The sequence below is a fragment of the Oratosquilla oratoria genome, chromosome 6, assembly GCF_046742065.1.
Source record: "Oratosquilla oratoria isolate Oo_2021 chromosome 6, ASM4674206v1, whole genome shotgun sequence".
Classification (NCBI taxonomy): Eukaryota; Metazoa; Arthropoda; class Malacostraca; order Stomatopoda; family Squillidae; genus Oratosquilla; species Oratosquilla oratoria.
The window spans coordinates 67,871,863-67,895,415 of NC_134782.1; the positions used below are offsets into that span (position 1 = coordinate 67,871,863).

Sequence of the window (23,553 nt, forward strand, 5' to 3'; positions counted from 1 at the left end):
GTCTCCTCCCCTTCTATGAGAGGTAGCCAAGTCAAAGGCATGCACCCACTCCCATCCACCACACTTATTTCTCTCTCATCTAGGTTCCTTGTGGATAGAGGTTCATCCCTGTCTCCTGCTCACAGCTTGGGGTCAGAAGCAATGTAGCAACAAGGCTGCTTCACTTCATTGGTGCCCCCCCCCCACCATCCCCTCATAAAAAAGAGAGAGATAGATAGGGAGAAATTCCTTTGTGTTGTATCAAAATATCATTTACTCACAACCACTCTTCCTCTCCCTTTATACTGCATTAAAGTATCATCCACATACAGCCATTCTCCACTCACCCCTATCCCCTGCCTACTCCTTTCCTTGTTCAACAGACACTCCCTTCTTGCTTAAAGCCCCTTTCACTCCATCCATCCATCTCATCCTCAGTCGTCCCCTCAAGTTCACTCCATTCACCTCTGCCTTCCACATCTCTTACTAATCTTTCATCACTCGTTCTTTCCATGTGTCCAAACCATCCCAATACTCTTTCATCAGCCCTCTCTGCCATCTCCTTTTCCACCCCTACTCTCCATCTCACCCTCACCTCATTTCTCACTCTATCCAACCTTGTAACCCCTACCATAGTTATCAGACACTTCATCTCAAATACATTCAAACCTCTCATTTCTGTATCTCTCAAACTCCTAGTCTCTGCCCCATGCAATGTCATCAGCACAATCACCCCTTCATATAATCTCTTTGCATCTATTCTCAAGGGCCTATTTCTCATGACACTTTTTAATCCCCCAAGACATCTACATGCTTCTCCCAATCTACAATTTACCTCCACCCCAACTCCTCCATTTCCTGCCACATGTGAAACCAAATACTTAAAACTATCTTTATAATTACATTAAACTATTATGTTATATACCTCATGCTACACTATTAAACATACATATACCAGGGGCTTTTTCCCCCCTTACAAGGGAGGTAGCCAAAGTCAAAGCCATAAATCCACACCCACCCATTTCATTCCCACATACTCCACTCCCATTCACCACTCCTCCCTCTCTCTTTTTCTTGGCTCCTCCTGGATGTTGGGTAATCCCTGTATCTTGCCCACTGCTCTGGATCAGAAGCAATGTAGCAAGACACAGCACATCCACAACAAGGCTGCTTCATTTAATTGGCAACCCCCCTTCTCTGTCCCCTCATGCAGAAAAAGAGAAGACGGGGAGAAATCCCTTCGTGCTGCATCAAAATATTGTTTACACACACTCCCTCACCCCCCCTTCCCCCAACCTTTCATGCATCAGTGTCATCCATACACAATCATTCTCCACTCATCCCTATCTTCTGTCTTCTCCTTTCCTTCCTCAACAGACATCCCCCTCTTTCCCAATGCCCCTTTTACTCCATCCATCCATTGACACCACATCATGTTCACTCCTTCCACACATCTTTTATTAATCTTTCTTAACTCATTCTTTCTATGTGTCCAAACCATCCTAATACTCTTTCATCAACCTTATCTCCCAACTCCCTTTCCAGCCCCATTTTCCTCCTCACCTCATTTCTCAATCTATCCAGCCTAGTAACCCCTACCATACTTCTCAGGCATTTCATCTCAAACACAACTCTTCCTCTCTAATGTTCCACATTTCTGGCCCATACAGTGCTGTCAGCACAATCACTCCTTCATACAATCTCCTCTTAGCATCCACTCTCAAATGTCTATTTCTCATTATTCTTTTTAATTCCCAAAGCATTTACTTGCTTCTCTCAATCTACATTCTACCTCCACCTCCACTCCTCCCTTTCCCACCACATTCACACCCAAGTATTAAAACTCCTTAAAACTTGTTGCTTAAAGGTAGAGGTAGATAAACATAAACATATCTTCCTTAAAGAAACACAAGTAAAAAATGCCACCTGGTGTAGAAGAGGTTGATGAAGAAAAATGCATCTTAAAGCTACACAAGCAACATGACGTAAACACATAAAATAATTGTTGTTTAACCCTCTCACTGCTACTGACTTCACTGAGGGGAAAACCCCTAAACAACAGAAAGGTTACAACTATCTTGGTAACTATGCAATGCCAATGGACTGGCTTTATGTATTTCACTATGTCACTTCAAAACATGCATTACAAAATGCTGAGAATGATGAACAGTTGTTGTTGTTGTTGTTGTCGTTTGTTGTTGTTGTTGTCGTTCCCTAGACTGTCTGTCCGAGCAGTCCCGTCTCCCCAAGGAAGGCCACAGCCGAAACTGGGTTTTCCCACAAATCCTTTATAGAGTGTATGTTGTGTTGTTTGCGTGCATGATTGTGTATAATGCAGTCTTCCATTATGTGTTGTATGGTATGGGGTGAAGTGTTACATCCTGGGCAGCTGTTCACAACACGGTCGTCCAGCCTCTTCTGGTAGCTTAGAAGTGCTGGGTGGTGACCGCATCGCAGTCTGGCCAAGTGGACTCTGTCCTTTCGTGGGAGAGAGGATTCAGAAGGGTGGATATCAGGGGGTCTGGCATGCAGCAGTGTGTTGTCTTTCAGTGTGTTAATGGAGCGGTGAGTGATATGATTATGAATATGTTTCCGGAGGCTGGTATTTGGTGGTTGTGGAGGAAGAGAAGAGAGTATCTGTGCGTAATAAAGGTCTTTGGGTGTAGTTTTAATGTTTCTTGGTGTGTGTGGGTGTTCTGCTATGTAGTGTAGCGGGTGTGATGTGTTTGTGGTGGCTGCAGCAAGTGTTTGTGTGCCTCTCATGTCGAGGTGGTCCTTGACTTTGAGGACTTTTGTTTCATGGTGTAAATGGTCTGTAGGTGATGTAATTGTGCAGCCTGTAATTGTTTTTAGGGCTTTGTTTTGTATGATTTGAAGGGTGTTGTGGTGTGTCTCACTGAGATTAGGAGCCCATGCAGGACTCGCATAATTCATCACTGAGCGTATGCATTGTTTGTATATTGTTATATTAGTTTCTTTGTTTTGTCCAAATGTTGTTCCTGTGATTGACTTAAGTGCGTTAAGTCTAGGTGTGCATTTGTTTTTTATGTTTGTGAGGTGTTGTTTGAAAGACATGGATGTATCGTATGTTACACCAAGAATTTTCGGTGTGTTTGTGTGTGGTATTAGAGTGTTGTTGATGTAGAGATGAGGTATGTATTTGTGTTCTATTGTCCAGTTGGTGAGAAGTGTTGCTGTAGATTTGGTTGGAGCTATTTTGAGTCTGTTTGTGATGAACCATGTGTTGAGTGTATCAAGGTATGGCTGGATTATTTCTGCAGCTTTGTCTGTGTTACGATGTGTGCATGTGATTGTTATGTCATCTGCGTAGGAAGAGATTTGTATTTCTGAGTTGTCTGGTGTGGGTAAGTCATGCATGTATAGATTAAACAGTGTGGGGGATAGAACTGAGCCCTATGGTACTCCGTTCTTAGAGTTTCTAGTATGCGTTGATTGGCCATTATATGATACATGGCGTTTCTACTTGCCAGATATTTGGACAGCCATCTTTTGGTATTATTGTGCATGTCTGTGTTATATATTATATTTGTTAGGTTGTGGCGGGGGATAGCATCAAAAGCTTTACTAATGTCTAATGTTATGAGAAGTGTTCTGTGGTGGGGCCTATCTGAATTGATACCATCGAAAACTCTTGGTGCGAGGTTTATCAGAAGAGTGTTTGTGGAGTGTAGTGGTCTAAAACCGTGTTGTGAGTCAGCAAGGGGAATATTTGGTGTGACTAGTTTATTTATTAGGCTTTCAATGACTTTAGAGTGGGTTCAGAGAAGTGTGATTGGGCGGTTCGATGTTGGTATTGTTTGGACTTTGTTCGTTTTTTGAAAGGTGATTATTTTACCATGCTTCCAGATGTCAGGTATAGTGTTGTGTGAATAGCTGTAGTTTGCAATGTTTGTGAGTGCAAGTATACCTTGTGGTCCAATGTGTTTTAGGTGGATGTTGCTTATGTTATCAGGGCCACAGGCAGATGAGTGCTTGAGATTATGTATTATAAGTTTTGCCAAACAGCAGCAACTACCCATGGCCATCAGCTTTACGCAGGTGGCACCGATCCCCATGATGAACAGTTGAACCAGCCTGTACTACTCACCCAAGTCACTAGTTCTTACTATAGTACATGACCCCCATGATTTCCTTTGTCCCACTATCATAATGATCTATTGACTATATAACAAGGGCTTCTTCCCCTTTATAAGGGGGGTAGCCAAGTCAAAGGCATGTACCATTTCCACTCCCATCCACCATCCTTATTTTGTTTATTTTAGAGAAAATCTACTAGAGGAATGATACTACTTTTTTATTCCAACTATCCCTCCATTATGCTGTTCTTGCTTAAAACTGTTCTGTACCATTTCTTTGAGTTTTCTTTTCACCTCTGTTCTCTATGGTAGGGGTAAGAAAGAATTTTGCCACCAAGTCTCCCATGCAGGTCATAAAAGGTGGCTAAAGTGTGATGGTGTGATGGAACTAGGTATCCTGCTCTCTGTAAAGCTAAGAAGTCAAGGCATAAACATACACACAACAAAACTTATTACGTTCAAAACAAAGGATACAACTATCCAGTTACTGTTCAGTGGGTGGAAGAGACATGACAGTACTTGAGCACCTGACTGGTCTGGGACAGCGCGGAGGCACTCGCCAGTGCCAGTCTCCCAAAGGCAAATGTGGCCATCATAACTTCCAGATACCAAGAGATCATTAGTAAAAGACCAATCAAAGGCTGAGGAAAGAATAAAAAAGATGAATAAATAAATAAATAAATAAAATACAATTGAATAATAGATAAGTAACTAAACCTATCTATATATTTATATCAATAGGCTTCTTCCCCCATGTAAGGGAGGGGGTTAAACAATAATAAAACTGGGCATTCGCTTTAATGGCAACAATACTTTTCCAGCAGTTTCTAAATGATCCAGAGCTAGTGATTATATCTATCTACATATATACCAAAATGCCTTTTCTCTCTTATAAGGGAGGTAGCCAGCCAAGGCATGCATCCGCCTTTCACACATTTTCCCCCTTTTATTTTAGCTTCTTGTGGATGAAAGCCCCAGCCTGCCCCTAGGTCAGAGGCAATGCAGAAAGACACAGTACATCCACAGCAGGGCCCAACAGCCATAGCTGGTTTACCTCCTGCAGCTTTATTACATGGTGAGACCCACCCACCCACTCTGAGCAGACAAATTGTTGAGTGGGGACAGGGCTCCCCCTTCATCCACAAGGTGCTGAGATGATAATTAATTGGCTTTTGGGTGGGTGCCTGATTTTACTTGTCCATCCCCTTGTAAGGAGGAAAAGGCCTTTTGGTATATGTATATATGTAGTGCGCAATCACGTTAAGAAAGTAATAAGGTTTTCGTACACATTTAACAAGGTTTTTGTACATATAATTTTTCATCAAGGCAGAACAACATATTCATATACCTGTTACTCCTGCTGTGTGCTTGCGGAGTGTGTGAGTGACACGTGGCTGCCCTTGGTTGACCTGGCAGATGGACAGAGTGCCATCTAAGGAGGCACATGCTAGTAATCCTGCATCATTGTGTCCAAACTTGACCATGGTAACACAGTCAGCATGCTGAATAGAGTGATAAAAGAAAGATACATGACTGGTTCAGTTTAATGCCACAAGTAAACAGTTGAAGAATAGAATTAACTGTATATTTTGAGCCCTCTCTGTGGTCCTCTTCAGCAGATAGTTACATGGTGTACAAGAGGTATATAGTTGATACAAAGGGAACATGAGAAGGTGGCTCAAGTAACTCTGCCTTGGTAATGATTGCTGTCTTCCAGGTCATCTACATTGGGTAAAAGATTTTTAATTGCTAATGTTAAACAATTTGATGACCATTGTCCTTTTGATGTATTATATTAGTTATACAACTATTTGCTGAAGAGGACCACAGAGAGTGGTCAAAATATACAGTTAATTCTATTCTTTATCCGTTTACTTTCTCCGACAGTGGGATATTTTCATCTTACCTACGTGTCACGACATAGTCCCCCTCTTAATGTCACAAACCCCCCCCCCCCACCTCCACCCCACCAGGTGACTAGGATGGTGCTCCTTTCAGAGGACATTGTAGCATGGAATTTAATGAACTATGCCCTTGGTCCAACTCATTCACGGTAGGGTTCAAACCACCATCACCTTGACCTCCATCACAAGTAGAGACTCTAACCTGCTTGGCCAGTGAGCATCCAGATATATATATATAAAAGCTATGTGAGAAGCTAATTATGACTATACAAGAGTGACCAATTGATTAACCCAATTTGCAGTTCTTCCTTGCAAAAGTTCCATAGGTCCTAAGAAAGCTGAATCACACATTACCAGAAATGACAGGAAACATTTATCATTACACATGCTAAAGAAAACTATCAGTAAAAAGTACAATTAACTTTAATCTAAAGTACTAGTGTCCAGCATTTTCTACACAGCTACAGCAAGTGTTTGTCTTTATGATGAACATTTATTAAAGAACTCCTAAATCTACAACTTGAACATACGCTTCTCACAGCTCCCTGTTTGGCAGCAGCCACTGTAACACTTGAGGAGGTAATTGTACACCTTCAATCTTTTCAACCCATAGGAACATATTCTTTATATATGTTATTCTAGCTGATACCAGACCACATACTTCAGTATGTCAAACTACCTCCACCCTGAATAAATCCATCCATTGCCCCAGGTCTCCCTTTCAAGAGACCTATGGCTCTCACACTGAATAAATAATCATACATACATATACCAAAGGCTTTTTTCCCCCTTACAAGGGAGGTAGCCAAAAAACTAAAACAAAAAAAACACACTCACCCATTCCATCCCCTACATACTCCACTCCCCTCTACCCTCTCTCTTATCTTGGCACCTCCTGGATGATGGGTCATCTCCGTATCTTGTCCACTGCCCTGGGTTAGAAGCAGTGCTGCAAGACACAGCACATCCACAGCAAGGCCACTTCATTAATACAGTGCACCTCCCCCTCTCTGTCCCTTCATGCAGAAAAGGAGAAGATGGGGAGAAATCCCTTCGGGCTGCATCAATTTATTTCTCATACATACTCCCTCATCCCCCATTCCCCCACCCACTTCCCCTCATGCATCACAGGATTATCCATACACAACCATTCTCCATTCACCCCTACCTTGTCCTCTCCTGTCCTTCCTCAACATACATTCCCCTCTACCAATGCCCCTTTTACCTCATCCATCCATCTCACCTTAGGTCAACACCTCATGTTCACTCCTTCCACACTTCTTTTATTAGTCTTTCTTCATGCATTCTTTCCATGTGTCCAAACCATCCCAATACTCACCTGATCAAAAATGTGATGCACTCCTGAGAAGGCATAGTTCTCTCCGATGGAAGTTCCTCCGACAATGGCTTTCGAGGCCTCAGCCCGGTAGGTGGGTACGAGCCCTCCAGCAGGGGGAGCAGCCTCTGGCCCCTGACCACTGCCGAGGGATAGGGCAGTGCGGCTCATTGATCGTGGTGAGTCCCCCTGGTATCAATACAATTCAGTACAGTATAGAATAAATTTCGTATCTTGTTATCCACTAAATTAGATGACCAATCAACTCATCTACATTGAAATGCAAGTTAAAATGCATGATAGAATAAACATTATAGGTCATGCATGTAAGAATGTACATATATACATATACCAAAGGCTTTTTTCCCCCTTATAAGGGAGGTAGCCAAAAAACAAAGGCATAAAACCCACTCCCACCCATTCCATCCCTATCACACTCCACTCCCCTCCACCCTCTTATCTTGGCACCTCCTAGATGATGGGTCATCCCTGCAGCTTGTCCACAGCACATCCACAGCAAGGCTTCTTCATTAAATCAGCAACCCCCTCTCCGTCCCCTCATGCATAAAAGAAAATGGGGAGAAATCCCTTTGGGATGCCTCAATTTGTTTTTCACACATACTCCCTCACCCCCCACCCATTCCACCTCATGGATCACAACATCATCCACATACAACTATTCTCCATTCACCCATGTCTTCTTTCCTCTCCTATCCTTCCTCAACAGACCGTCCCCTCTTCCCCACAGCCCCTTTTACCCCATCCATCCATCTCATCCTAGGTTGCCCCCTTATGTTCACTCCTTCCATACCTCTTTTACTAGTCTTTCTTCATTCATTCTTTCCATGTGTCCAAACCATCCCAATACTCTTTCATCAACCCTATCTCCTAACTCCTTTTCCACCTCCGCTCTCCTTGTTTCTCACTAAATCTAGCCTAGTAATCCCTAACATACTTCTCAGACATTTAATCTCAAACACATTTAAACTCTTCCTCTCTTATGTTCCACATTTCTGCCCCATAAAATGCTGTCGGCACAAGCACCCCTTCATAAAATCTCTTAGAATCCATTCCCAAATATCTATTTCTCATTACACATTTTAATTCACCAAGGCAACTACTTGCTTCTCTCAACCTACATTCTGCCTCCACCTCCACTTCTCCCTTTCTTGCCACATTCACCCCCCAAGTATCTAAAGCTAACCACTTCCTCCAGTCTCTCTCTCCCTTAATACTCACTTCCAATTTGCTGCCATCTTCTCCCCTTGTACATCTTATCACCCTACTTTGAGTAATCGAGTCACTCCTGGTAATCTAGTGCTTTTTCATTGAAATGGACAGAAAGCACAGCTGATGAAGAACTCAGAAATATGGTCTGCCATAGGGATCAGTACATGCCCAACACCTTTTAACATATATACAAACAACCTGCCATCACTTCAGCTTATCCATTGATTCATTTACATAGATGAACTTTACCAGGCAACCCAGGATAAGGGCTTTGAAACCACTGAAAAGACTAATGGAACTCCAAAGATTGCTCTCTACATACTTCAAGACATGGTTCCAGAATGCCAAGCCAAGGAAGATCCAAGTCTATTCCTTCCATCCAAACAACCATCTTACTAGCAGAACCTTGATGTTGGATGGGAAAGGAAGACACTGGAAAAAACACCATATCCAGTCTATCTTGGTATGACCCTTGGCTGCACTCTCTCCTTTAACCCCTTCCATACGGTGCCGCACACGTAGGCGTCATGGGGAGCGAGTGTATTCGCGAGGCTGCCATATCGGCGTCTTGATTATATTTATTGTAGTCGCCCCTCCATAATGACATTCTTTCTAATTCTTTTGTAATCGCATTTTCTATTGTTATCAAAATTCACGGGTGAAGAGAGAACGATCGATATAAGCGGTGACTATATTTTATGATGCGAGTATTATTACGACACGTCGTACGGCTGGCATTGGCTGCTGCCACCGAGATCTAAGTCCATGACGCCTACGTGTGCGGCACCGTATGGAAGGGGTTAACCCCTTCCATATCATGATGCCTACGTAGGTGTCATGAGGTGCGAGTGGGTATACGATGATGCAAGGTGCCAGTGTCTTGATTATATTTATTTTGTAGTTGTAACTGAGTTACCCCCAAATTCTGTGAACTGGCTTGATCATATTTTCTGTGTTTATTATTACTCAGTGAAAGAGAATTATTAATACAATGGGGACTTTACATTTTATAATGCAAGTATTGTGATGCACCACTGTGCATCAGGCATCTGATGCCACACGTGAGAATTTGACTCATATTGAAGAGGTTAAGGAGCACACCACCAAGCTTAAAAAAAATGCTCTCCCAAAAGAATAATCTCAAGTCAACTTGCAAACTCGAACTGGGGTGTAGATCCTCGTATGCTTAAAAAGTCAGTTCTAGTATGATGTTACTCTACAGCAGAGTATTATTCAACAGTCTGGGCCAGGTCAGCATATGCTGACAAGGTAAACCAAGAACTAATTAAAGCTTGCCATATCATTACAGGCAACCTGAAGGCCACCCCACTCTCTGTACTGTACAGGCTAGCTGATATCACATCACCTGATATCTGTCGCAAAGCTAACACCAAATTAGAGCACGACAAACAGCTGTCTGATACCAGACACCCTCAAAAGTGCCAAAATGTCTGAAGTCTTGAAAGAGTTTCACAGACTGGGAAATACATCCTCAGCCAGCCACAGGATGTCAAAGAGGAGAGAATGGGATTAGCACGACAATGAATCTTTCCCTAACCATATTGAAAGTCTCCCACCTGGGGCAGATTTACTAGAAAGGGTTGAGTTATACTTAACAGGGCAAGAGTAAAGGTTGCAAAGACTGGACACCTGCTTAAGTGGGGTCACATTCCCAGTGCAATATGTCAGTGCGGTGCAGAACCAATCTAAAGGAGGCAAACAATGCCACCCACAAATAGATCAAGATATGGAGTGATAAGATTTGATTTGAATTTTAATCTCTTCCATGGTGGGTGTATCCCCTCTCCTTTTTTCTACTACTATTAGATTATTTTCTTCATTTGCACAGCAACCCCTTTGTAGTAATAGGATTATTGCCATTGCACTCAACCCCTTTCATCATGGATGACAGACAGAATTAGAGACAAACAGTTAATAATAATATATCTCTAGACCAAGGTTTTTTTTCTCCCTTACCAGGGAGGTAGCCAAAGTCAAAAGTCATATACCCACCCCCCACCCATGTCACTCTCACCCACCACTCTTTCCTCCCTCATCTTAGCTCCTCATGCATGATGGCTCATTCCTGTATCCTGCCCACTGCCCTGAATCAGAAGCAATGCAGTAACACACAGCAAGGCCGGTTCACTTAATTGGTGACCAGCTCTCTCCGCTCCTTCATGCAGAAAAATAGCAGATGGGGAAAAATCTCTTTGGGCTGCATCAAAATATCATTCACACGTAATCACTCCCTAACCCACCCCATCACACACCCATTCCCTTCCTCTATTCACAGTATCATCTTTACAAAGCCATTCTCCACTCCCCCCTAACTCCTGCCTTCTCCCTTCCCTGCTCAATAGACATACTCCTCCTGTTCAATGACCCTTTCACTCCATCCATCCATCTCATCCCCAGTTGCCCCCTCATGTTCACTCCATCCATCTCTGCCTTCCACACCTCTTTTATTAATCTCTCTTCACTCATTCTTTCCACGTGTCCAAACCATCCCAATAATCTTTCATCAGCCGTATCTGCCATCTCCTTTTCCACCCCCACTCTCCTCACCTCCTTGTTTCTCACTCTATCTGACTTTGTAACCCCTGCTATATTTCTCAGACATTTCATCTCAAACACATTTAAATTTTTCCTTACTGCCTCTCTTAAATTTCATGTCTCTACCCCATACAGTGTTGTTGGCACAATCACCCATCATATAATCTCCTCTTTGCATACATTCCTAAATGCCTATTGCTCATGACACTTTTTAATCTTGCAAGGCATTTACTTGCTTCTCTGAGTCTACAATTTACCTCCACCTCCACACCTCCCTTTCCCACCACATGTGACCTTATATACCTAAAGCTGTTCACTTCCTCCAGCCTCTCTCCTTAAACACTTCCAAATTGCTGACATCCTTTCCCCTTGTACATCTTATCAACTTACCTTTACATTTACCTTCAACTTTCTCCTATTGCATACTTTCCCAAACTTCATCACTAACTCCCTTAATCCTCCCCCCCTGACTCTGCCACAAGCACATGGTCATTAGCAAACAGCACCTGGCTCACCTTCCATTTCTCTCGATTTTCTTTAACCATCTCCAATCCCCTGCCCATTCCCCTCGTTTTACCTTCTACACCACCCCATCCAGGTACACACTGAAACAGCCATGGCAACATGACAAACCACTCACTCTCTCCATTTCTACTTCTAACACAAGCTCTACTACTCTTGTAAAAACTCTTGACTGCCCTGGTTATCAGTTCAGTTTTCCTTATTTGAAAAGGTGGTAGAAATACAGTGAGATACAATAGAAAAAGGTCTTGGGTCTAGTCCAGTGACCAAATGTCTGCCCCCCTCAGATGAAGGTGTTGACAGAGATTGTAACACCCATCTCAAAGAATCAACATTTCCATGTTCCTGTCACTGGTCCCATATTCCAAGTTCAACTTTATACTGAGTCAACTAACGCCTAATCTACACTGAGCCTCGTGCAGTGCTGCATGAGGCAGTTGGCAGTGTTGAATACAGTGCCATGTGTCCACACAGTCTGTCACTACCTGGAGTGCTGCAGTGTGTCAGTCACCTCTGGACACTGCCAAGGGAGGGATGTGTGTCCTCATTATCCAGTTCACAGTTCATAATATGAGACATTTCTGCTTTAATTACTTCTAAACTTGCACTTCATGTTTCAAAGGCAAAGATGCTGCTGTAGTAAATCTACAAATGCAAGAGTGTTGCTCCTTATCCATTCAGATATAGGAGCAATCTTGGAGAGCTTCATGCAATATGTACCTAACCCCTTTCTGTCAAGATGGGCACTGCCCCAATGCATGAAATTAGAAGTTTTGAGGTGTGCTGGAAGTTGAAGAGGCCCACCCGCAACACAACAATCAACACACTGACTAATGTGTTGGCACAACATGAGGCTCGGTATGGACAGGCCCTAAATGAATATGTTGCATATGCAAAATGAACAGTTTCAACAAAACATGTCCTCACTTCTGCAGTTAGTCGTGAAGCTGAGCGTACACTAGCAGAGCGACTTTTCACACTCAACTGGTCCACTGTGATACCATATCGTTGCTGAAGCAATCCAATCCTGTTCTTCAAATAAGATTTCAATGCTGCACTATCCTGCAAATATAATTATTTATAATAGTGATGGTGTGGAGATTGTGTCAATGCTTATATGATCTAGCTACTATTCCTATAAATTTGAAACCTAGAAATAACATCTGGCAAAATATTTATATCTTCGAACATCGTCCCATTACCTCATCTCTGTTGCTGTCTCGAAGAAGTTGACTTCTTCTCCTTATATACTGAGTCTCTGTAAATAAATCCAAAGAACATGGCTCAAAATATGTATAAAATGCTTTCTGAATATTACAGTATACCAGTATAACACATCATCAACTATACATAAATCAGTTGGATATTAGTAACACTTAAGAGACAAACCAGGATGTTCTGACAAATCCTAAACTAATTTCCAAACGAAAATGATTCAATAATATTCCTGCATACAAGGGCTATCATGAGTCATGTTTATATAGCAGAGCTGGGCACATTCCTCAGTGCATTCTTTGGTGTCCTGACTGGTTGGGGGTTGTTCAGGACACTGAGGAACGGACCTAGAAACGCACCCAGCTCTGTAATATAGAAGTAATGGCAGTAATGTTAATGCAAATATTGATGAACACGTGACTACTGATAAATGTTGATATATTGGGGAAAAAAAAATTGTTAGTTACAGCAACTACACTGGCAAATTATTCCTATTCATGAATGCACTTTATTTCATATATCAAGTGTCCACCAGTATTTTACATAGCTATAAATGCTATGACCACTATTGCAAGATGTCTAACAAAACCCCTTTCCAATATCAGAATGATTTTTAACCAATCACAAAAAAGTTTTTTTTTTTGCTTACTGAAGCTGGGATTATTGGGAGCACGATAAGCGTTAAACTTGGCATCAACTGCCAACACCTGTTGCCACCATGCCATCACTGTATGTCACTTGATGCCCTTTCAATTCATCTATAAATATAAATGAGGAAAGATTGTGTTAATCAAAAGGGGTGATAATGCAGGAATGTAGCTATTTTGTGTTGCCATTAAGTGGCTGGTTAATGTAGAAACACGAAGAAAATATTAACAATAAAAACAACAGCAAAAATGAGTAAAAATACAATGCAATGTATGATAATAACAATAACCAAAGTTAAATAAATAAATAAAAAGAACCAAAACAACATTCTTCATAAAGTCCCACTTATAACCCTCTCTATCTATCTGTATACCAAAGGCCTCTTCCATCATACAGTACAGTATATGGAAGGTAGCCAGCCAAGGCATGCACCCACTCCCATCCACCATCCATTGTTTCTCTCTCATTTTAGTTCCTTGTAGGTAAAGGAACATCCCTATTTTCTGCCTACTGCCTGGGTTAGAGGCAATGCAGCAAGACAGTACATCAACAGCAGAGCCGCTTCATTTTAATAGCAATCCTCCTACTTCATCCTCTAGTATGGAAAATATAGAAGAGGGGGAGAAATCACTTTGGGCTGCATCAAAATACCATCTATACACAACCATTCTCCACTTACACCTATCCCCTGTCTTCTCCCTTCCCTGCTCAACAGACATTCCCCTCTTGCTCAAAGCCTCTTTCATCCCATCCATCTATCTCATTATGGTCACCCTCTTAATTAAGTAATTCTTTAATCTCTACATGACATTCTTGCATTGTTAAATATTACTTTCAAGAGCCTACATCCCATTTAAGCAAATGATAAATGAACTCCCATTGAAAAAATAAACAACAAAAAATAATAGCAATCAATATTTATCAGTTATGAATTTTCTTGTTGCACATGCAGTAATGGTGTAATTTTAGTATGCAAGACAAAAAACAAATATCTCTTTTATAAACATTTTTAAAAGTAATTTTTAGGTAAACCATGACCCAACAAAGTGGAGAAGAAATACTTGTGACACACTAACAATAAAGAAAAAAATGATGGGGTTATAGATGAATAAAATAAAATGCAGCAGCACAATAGTGGAAAAAAAAAAAAAAAAAAAAAAAAAATAGTTCTGCAGCACCTACAGCAAGAACCTAGGGTAACCATCAACTAAAACCTTCAAGTGATGAGCTTTTCTGATTATAAATCTTATATGGCATGGAACCAATGAGTACCTGCACATACTGGTTCTGCCCATTTTCTAAACCCATTAACCCCCTCACCTTTATGCGGAAGTAGCCTTGGGGAATTGACACTCAGTCTCGTGACTGGATCCAAGATCTCTCTCTATGAACTTTAAATATATTTCTTACACCTTTTCACACATGGAAAGTTGAGAATTCGGGAGTGCTCCCAACCTCCTACCATTTTCAGTCAATGACAAAGAAACACTCACTGTGGGGCTGCATTTTTCCACTTAATGAAAATCCAGGCAACAATTATTGTCATTAATACTGGATGCCATTACCTAATGACTGCAAAATAAATCAGGGATATCACAGCAACTTTTCCTGTAGCCCTGGTGATCTCATGTCCCCTGAGTACAAACTGTTATGTTTTCCATAATGTTTGTTCTTTCTTACCACATTATTCTATTACAATCTATATTCTATATATGTTATGCAGCATTATTTAGTGATCAGAAATAAATTTCCACTAATTTTTTTTTTTCTCCTTTTCAACTTCTATTTGTCCTTTCAGCCACCTTCAATGAATCTTCTCTTTACCATCTTTATAGTACCACCTCTTTGGCACAATGCTGTCCTCAAGGATGGAAGTAGTTACTGGCAATGATATTATCTATGACTGTTAACATGTTAAGAGCAAACTGGATTTGAACAGGGCATTACCACAACCACTATCAACATTTTCACTACCGAAGAAGTCATACAGATATTTGAATTGAAGCACATGAAAGCAGCCAAAGATAATGGACATCAGTAATAGCCACCCAGTACAGAAGGGATCAATTGCAATTAATTCAACCCTTAGGCTACTGAAAGGACAACACATAGCCAAATGTAAGGACCAAGCAACTTCTCAATTAAAAGAACAAGTGCTACCTAAAGTAGTGCAAGAGTTGATGTGAATGGAACTTCAAATATTTACAAACACATTCATTAGGCAATGCAATGTTGTTCCCTATGGACAAAGACATGTGGTGTAGAACATAATTCTTAATAGCTTACAGAAAGAAGTACGAGCCCTGATATCTACAATATTAGCTGCAGCAATGCGAAACAGACAGCATTTAGTAAGCACATGTAATAGGACTGTTCAATATATAAAGTTCAAGTATTGTTATCAAATGTAATTACAATTAATTCTGGATATGGAATTCAATTATTTTTATCAAATGTCATTACAATGAATTTTGGGAGATTTAACATAACCTGATAGCTTGGAGACCTTGAAAATACTACCAATCCTCCACTCCAAGTACCAGTTATAATGTAGATTTCCATATATGGCAAAGCTATAGACATTGTACCTTAATTCTATCTTTTTTTTTCCTCTTGCTTTTATTAAAGATATGATTATTATTTTGAAATACCTAATAGTAGGAAGGCAACATCATATAAAGTAGGGGTAATGGTGGGGTGATAAAATAATGTTAACGATCCCATAAAAGAGACAGTGCTCCCTCCTAACACCTCTATACTTCAATATCAATCGATCATGCTTAAGACCAAAGACATCTCTCATGCTTAATATCAAAGAACCTAAGTTAAAAAAAGTATTAATAATAAATCTAATTTATCATGCTACCCTGACCTAAAAAAAAAAAAAAAAAAAAAATATATATATATATATATATATATATATATATACATATACATATATATATATATATATATGTATGTATGTATGTATGTATGAGAGTGGCAGTTGCTGACAAGTCCATAGAAAACACTATGGTATTTACTTCAACTAACAATATATTCTGGTTATTTAGTTTTCATGGTTATATAAATACAAAAGCTAGCTTTTGTATTACCATCAAAAGCATGCCTTTTTTGTAGTTTTATATAACAAACACTGGTTGGGCTTTCAAATAACATGCATCTCCTCTATTTCTGAAAACCAAATACTAGCTAAGTTTTCTAAAAACAAGTATTTCTTATGATTTTTTTAATAGGTACTGTGCCATCCATTTCTTATACATTTCAATACCAAATATTGGCTCAGTTTTTCCAAAGACAATTGTTCATGCTTTAACATGTCAGAAAGCATCACACAATTCCCCAGGGCCAACCCAAAATCCTCTGCTTTCCAATATTCCCGTAAGATTTTTGATAAGCTGGAAGACCACTTGAATGTGGTGTAATCCACCACAGCCTACTAGTGGTGAAACATGGCATAATGTTAATATATCTGTGGCAATTGAATATTCTCATCTTAATTTACCCAGATACTTAGGTTTAGTCCTTTACCTAATGAAAGGCTATCATAGAACCAAGTGAAATGGCCAGGCAGCAGCCAGAATATAACAGTAACTAAAACTATCCTTGTTTAAACAGCTTGGGGTTAATGGCCTTCAGTAGCCAATACCAAAACAAAATCATGGAACAAGAACTGGGACATTATTAACTGGTCAAATATGTCAAACCAAATTGCAAATTCATGATGACCAGCACCTGCATGAGGAATGCTACTGGGTAACTACTAACTGGTTTACATGATGATCCATGGCTTGAGGTATGTCCTCTGGCTCTACTTTAACTTTTTAAGTTATTTTCTCGGTCCCAACAATCTCTACGATTACAGGTGTCGAGCAAGCCACCTGTTATTGACCACTCGAATGATCTTCCTGAGCACATAGTAATGGCACCTACAATTGCTGCGTTTAGGCCAGATACAATAAACGGATATTAATTACACACAAGCAGTCAGCTTGAGGTGAGGAAACAACAACAAATATTCAATTAACCCATTGCTTACGTTGGAAAGAAGTTTCATACAGAATTCATACTGATACCACTAAGTGCAGTTATTGTTACTACTTATAATATAACTTGATAGAGTGTATATTACTTCAAACGAACGTTACCAAACGATTCTGACTTCCTTTGGCGTCGTAATCAATCCAATGTTTACATTTCGTTCGAGGAATGTATGAACCGAAAACAAAAGAATTCATAGATTTTCAATCACATATAGGTTATAGTAATGAAAAGTAACGCACACATATTATTGTCTAATAACTTTTTGAAATATAGTTTTAAAAGATAAACAACATTTCAACGATTTCACAGCACAGTCACTGGTCAAACATTCAATTTACTTAGCATATGTGATGATGAAATCCCTGTCGCAGACGTACCTGAGCGAACGGGTTTGTTTTTGTTTTGACAGATGCGCTTGAGAGGGAAAATTAAAAACACGGGTAAGTTTTTATCAATTTCTTTATCTATATATAGTAAATAAACCACCAGCATTGATATACATATATATGTGTCACCAGAGATTTCCTATAATTTCATTAATCAATAGTTTCAGATTTGGGGATGAGTGTTAATAAGCACCCATGGCAATCTACTAAATATAGAACCCAGCATTAATTAATGTCACCTTTTGTAGCCTTATCTATACTCGGTACTCATTTCAGTGAGTGTAACGAGTCTCAATAATATAGTATTCTTGATTGTAGTGCAATTAACTAGGAGGTCATCCAGTCTTTCTTTTCAGTAACTTTCATTTATATATACTTATTATACAAAAATATGTTCATTTTTTCCATTCAATTGATCAATCTGATTATGATTACTGTAACACAACTGAAATTTGTAGTTGTTTTAAATCTAATTCTTAGTGAATCGTAGTAAGATATAAAAACATAATAAATTGGGCCTGACAATATGTTACTTATATTTCAATTATGCCCTTCTAATGATGACACTATTAAAAATAATCTTGTTGCATTGCGTTTGACCTAGGGCAGTTGGCGAATGCAAGGATGACCCGTCATCCATGAGGAACTGAGATTGGAGGGGTGGTTTAGTAGTGTGAAATGGGTGGGAATAGGTATATGTGCCTCTGACTTAACTACTTCCCATATAAAGGGAAAAAGTTCTTGGTATACAGATATAAAAAAAAGGACAAGTCTAGATAATCTTAATTCATTTACATTCGTATTTTGAGTGAAAATATGGCACCCGAGATAATTATGTATTACCAGTAATCGTGCTACCGCGCTAGAATTTTGGAAGTTTTAGTGTGCCACATACAGGAAATGTCTACACCCGTAGAGCCCCGTCTCTAAATATTCTTTAGCCAAACTTGGCCATAAATCCGTATATATTGTTATTGGAAAATTTTTATCGTAAAATGTTATCGTAAGATGTGTTAAACAATCGATACGGTAGATTTTCAAAAGTGCACACCTACGCAATATAGCATTATGAAATTAGATATTAATTTTGTAAATTATAATGCATCAATGTAATAGTTGTTTTTCTTGGCTGAAATGAACAACAAAAAGTTGCTAAAAGCGATACAGAAACGAACGGAGCCGTGTCGGTTGCTTGAGACGCCATATTTGTTCTGATAGATACGGAGGTCGAAGAAATTAAAGTATGACAAATTCATATATTCTAACCTAACCTTCCTAACCTGCATTTAGTAATGCTGTACCTCTAAATCTAGAGCAGTGCTTCCCAACCTTTTCCGACCATAGCACCCCCTGTTGTCATGTCTAAGCAGTTCAGCACCCCTATCTTGTTATTAGAAGGATAAAAGAAAGTGAAGTGTACTGCTTGATGATTTATTTTCTTGATTCCTTAGAACTGAAACAAATTGACAATATTGTTTGTAGAAGAAATAAGAACACCCATAGAAAAATAAAATGGCACGACAAAAGTCAAATATGCACATCTGGGTAATCAATGATACATATATCAATGTAATTTTTGTGTGCATCACTTCCCAGCATCCTCTATAACTGATTTCAGCACCCCCAGGTTGGGAAACGGTGCTCTATAGGTAATCAGGGTCGTCGTCTCCGTCTTCGTCTTCGACCTCCGAATCCATCAAAACAAAGATGGCGTCTCAAGTTTGTGTATCGCTCTTAGAAAAATATATATGTTATTGTTTTCCACCAAGAAAAACGCATATTACGTCGATGAATTATAATTTCCAATATTTTTTTCTAATGCTATATCGCGAAGGTTTGCATTTCTGAAAAATACTATCGATACATCTGTACGAAAAATCAAGATCTAAGAATATAAGGTCTAACCACTTCCGACCGAATTTCGAGGGAGTTGGCGCAGCGAGCCCGTGAACGTCACCTGGCTGTTCAAAGTTAGCTGTTAGCGTGTCCTATAGCTGTCAGTTGAAGTTGGTCGTACGAAAATGACGTCGCCTTCGCTCGCACCGCTCCAATCAATTAGTTATATTCTGACAAATATTATATAAAATATATATATAAATATATATAAAATATTATAGTTCCTGTCTATATATATGAATATATAATATATATGATATATAATATATATATATATAATATATAAAATATTATAGTTCCTGTCTTCCTTGGCGTTTCACAGTTTTCTTCAGTGTATCACAAAGAGAAAATGGACGCATCCAAACTACGTCAGAAGCTGCGCAGTACTGATACAGCGATTAGACCTGTTTACTTAGACCTTGCGAAAAATGGTTTTAAACTATGATATGTCGACGTGTAAATACACAGATGCATAAATAAATAACCAATTAAACAAACAAGGGAATGAATATATGCCTTTATAAGTAAAACCAAATAAATTCAGCAAAAATATATAGATAAGTGAATAAGCATATGGATAAATAAATAAAGGAATAGGTGTACAAGTAAATTAATATTTTTAGATATAGATAAACAGCCAAAAATAAGAAAAAAGTCTAATATTATTCTCTCCATTGAATGTTTTATGTTTTGAATAATTATAAAAGAAAAAAATGCAAAAGCATAATTACATTTGTGTTGTGCCTTGTTGATCAATCAAGGCACAATATGTCCTACTGATTAACTTTGCTTCCTCACTGTTGTAACTGCAATGACCCGTAGTTCACCAGGGCTTCTATCTTCATGGACAACTGTAGTCTCCCTTAGCACCTGAACTTTGAAGTTGGGCGTACCCTGAGCCCAGCAGCTACCGCCTAGGCCGACACGGCACGGTCCATGTCTGTCTCTTTGTGCCTACGTGCTGAGTGTAAATATCTTCCCCCGGATTCTGGGACTATTAGGTTGTACACCCAGGGGGCTCTCCGTGCGGGTGCCAGGTGTTATTTGTCTCTCCCTCCCTCCCACGGCGACCGAGCATAATTCATGGCGTAAGTGAGAAGGGCGAAAATAGATCAAATAGGTCTCCCAGAGGTGAAGAGACTGGTAGAGGGGAGATCAGTTGTGAAGGTTACAGCTACTACTACTGGCCAGGATATAAGAATAGGAATCATTTTGCGGGGATAGGGGTAGGTGTAATTCTAGCTCCTAGCAACCCATAACAGCCCATGATTCTAGGAATTACTCCCATGGATGAATGTGGTGGTGCGAATATTAAGAAGAACAGGTGTTGACAAGATTCGCGTCGTGAAATGAATTTTTAGGTCTGGTGTTCCGAAATCTAGAGATTTCGAATGCTAGAAAGATAATGATAGAAAATCTAGAAAGAGTATGGTAGAGAAAGTCACATTGGTGTGTCCATTATTTCGCTTTCACTATTTATCAACTTATTGTGATTTTATTTATGTGTTTATTCTTTAATTTATGTTTTATATTATTTTTATGACTTTTTATTTATTTTATTTAAGTTTATTTTTATTTCCATTTTACTTTTATTTTCTAGTACTATATTCATTTATTTATTTATTTTATTTATTGATTTATTTATTCCTTTTACTCCAAGATAGAGGACAGATGGAGAGGTCCGTCCCAAGGTGATGTCGGGCAGTGAGTGTGGGTGTGTGAGAGCCGCGGAAGGAAGGAAGGTAGGAAAGAAGGAAGGAAGGAAGGAAGGAAGGAAGGAGGAAGGAAGGAAGGAAAGGCCAGAGAGGTACGAGGGCCCCCGAAGACGTACGCTGGACTCTCCGTTCAAGTCTGGGTAAGTCCCAGAGTCCTTTTTTCAAACTTATACATTCCGCCAGGGTTTCTGTTGGTTGGATATGTCTACCTATCTATCAATGTATATCTATATACTTATAAAATTCTGATCATCTTGTTTGTTATCTTGCTTGAAACCGTCTACTAGACCCCCGTGATCCGTTGGGTCAAATGAATTTTTAAATGATACATTGTTAATAAAACGGGCAATAAAATCTTTATTAAGACAACTGGATACAGGCGTTCTCAAGAAATTAAATAAAGAGAACCTCCTTGATTATGCCTATGTTATGCCACGTCTCGTTATCCCACTCCCAATCCCACACTCACTCCCAATCCCACTCCCACTCATTATCATTATCATTCAGGGAGTCCCATGGGACTTGAACTAGCAGCAACGTTTATAAATATAAACTTTATTATAGATATACTATGCCACTATTACCGTATGATATACATACATCCATACATATACCAAAGGCTTTTTCCCCCTTACACGGGGGGTAGCCAAAAAGAAAAAGGCATAGAAATCACTCCCACCCATTTCATTTCCCATATATTCCACTCCCCTCCACCCTCCCTCCCTCCTATCTTGGCACCTCCTGGATGACGGGTCATCCCTGCATCCTGTCCACTGCCCTGGGTCAGAAGCAGTGTCGCAAGACACAGCACATCCACAGCAAGGCCGCTTCATAAATTCGGCGACCCCCCCCCCCTCTCCGTCCCCTCATGCAGGAAAGGAGAAGACAGGGAGAAATCCCTTCGGGCTGTGTCAATTTTTTTCTCATACATACTTCCTCACTCCCCATCCCCCACCCACTCCCCCTCATACATCACAGCTTCATCTATACACAACCCTTCTCCATTAACCCCTATCTTCTGTCCTCTCCCGTCCTTCCTCTACAGACATTCCTCTCTTTTGTAAAGCCCCTTTCACCCCATCCATCCATCTCATCCTAGGACGCCCCCTCATATTCACTCCTTCCACCTCCGCCTTCCACACTTCTTTTACTAATCTTTCTTCACTCATTCTTTCCATGTGTCCAAACCATCCTAATACTCTTTCATCAACCCTATCTCCCAGCTCCCTTTCCACCCCTGTTCTCCTCCTCACCTCCTCATTTCTCACTATCTAGCCTAGTAACCCCTATCATACTTCTCAGACATTTCATCTCAAACACATTCAAACTCCTTCTCTCCTCCTCTCTCATGTTCCATGTTTATGCCCCATACATTGCTGTTGGCACAATCACTCCTTCATATAACCTCCTCTTAGCATCCATTCCCAGATGTCGATTTCTCATTACACTTTTTAATCCAACAAGGCATTTATTCGCTTCTCTCAATCTACATTCTACCTCTACCCCTACTCCTCCCTTTCCTGTCACATTCGCACCCAAGTATCTGAAACTATCCATTTCCTCCAGTTTCTCACCCTTAATGCTCACTTCCAGCCTACTGTCACTCTCTCCCCTTGTACATCTCATCACCTTACTTTTGCCCACATTTATCTTCAGCTTCCTTCTTTCACACACCTCAAACTCTGTCACTAATTTCCTCAATCCCTCCTCTGATCCTGCTACAAGCGCAGTGTCGTCAGCAAACAACAGCTGGCTCACCTCCCACTTTTCTCCATTTTCTTTAATCATCTCCAACCCCTGACCCACTACCCTTGCATTCACCTCTCGCACCACTCTATCCATGTAAAGATTGAACAGCCAGGGCGACATAACACACCCCTGACGAAGTCCCACCTTTACCTCAAACCATTCACTCTCTCCATTTCTAATCCTAACGCAAGCTCTACTACTCTCATAAAAACTCTTGACTGCTCTTAACAGCTTTCCTCCTATCCCATATATCTGCAATACCTCCCACAGTGCCTT

The 23,553-nt window shown here is 40.1% G+C and overlaps 1 protein-coding gene across 4 annotated transcripts in view; it reads right to left on the bottom strand.

The window, feature by feature from the left end:
• Window positions 1-23,553, bottom strand: part of LOC143026562 (WD repeat-containing protein 13-like) — a 44,229-nt gene that overhangs the window by 13,772 nt on the left and 6,904 nt on the right. Inside the window, exons 1-7 of one of the 4 annotated variants that reach the window (XM_076187166.1) lie at window positions 17,636-17,760; window positions 13,489-13,597; window positions 12,827-12,882; window positions 12,552-12,686; window positions 7,320-7,505; window positions 5,425-5,578; window positions 4,551-4,717 (exon numbers count right to left, since the gene is read on the bottom strand). In XM_076187166.1, the coding sequence (XP_076043281.1) occupies window positions 4,551-4,717; window positions 5,425-5,578; window positions 7,320-7,505; window positions 12,552-12,686; window positions 12,827-12,882; window positions 13,489-13,564 (774 nt within the window). In that variant the 5' untranslated portion in view covers window positions 13,565-13,597; window positions 17,636-17,760. Of the gene's footprint in view, window positions 1-4,550; window positions 4,718-5,424; window positions 5,579-7,319; window positions 7,506-12,551; window positions 12,687-12,826; window positions 12,883-13,488; window positions 13,598-17,526; window positions 17,761-23,553 lie in introns of those variants that run through there. The other 3 variants (XM_076187167.1, XM_076187165.1, XM_076187168.1) reach the window with 3 other exon arrangements.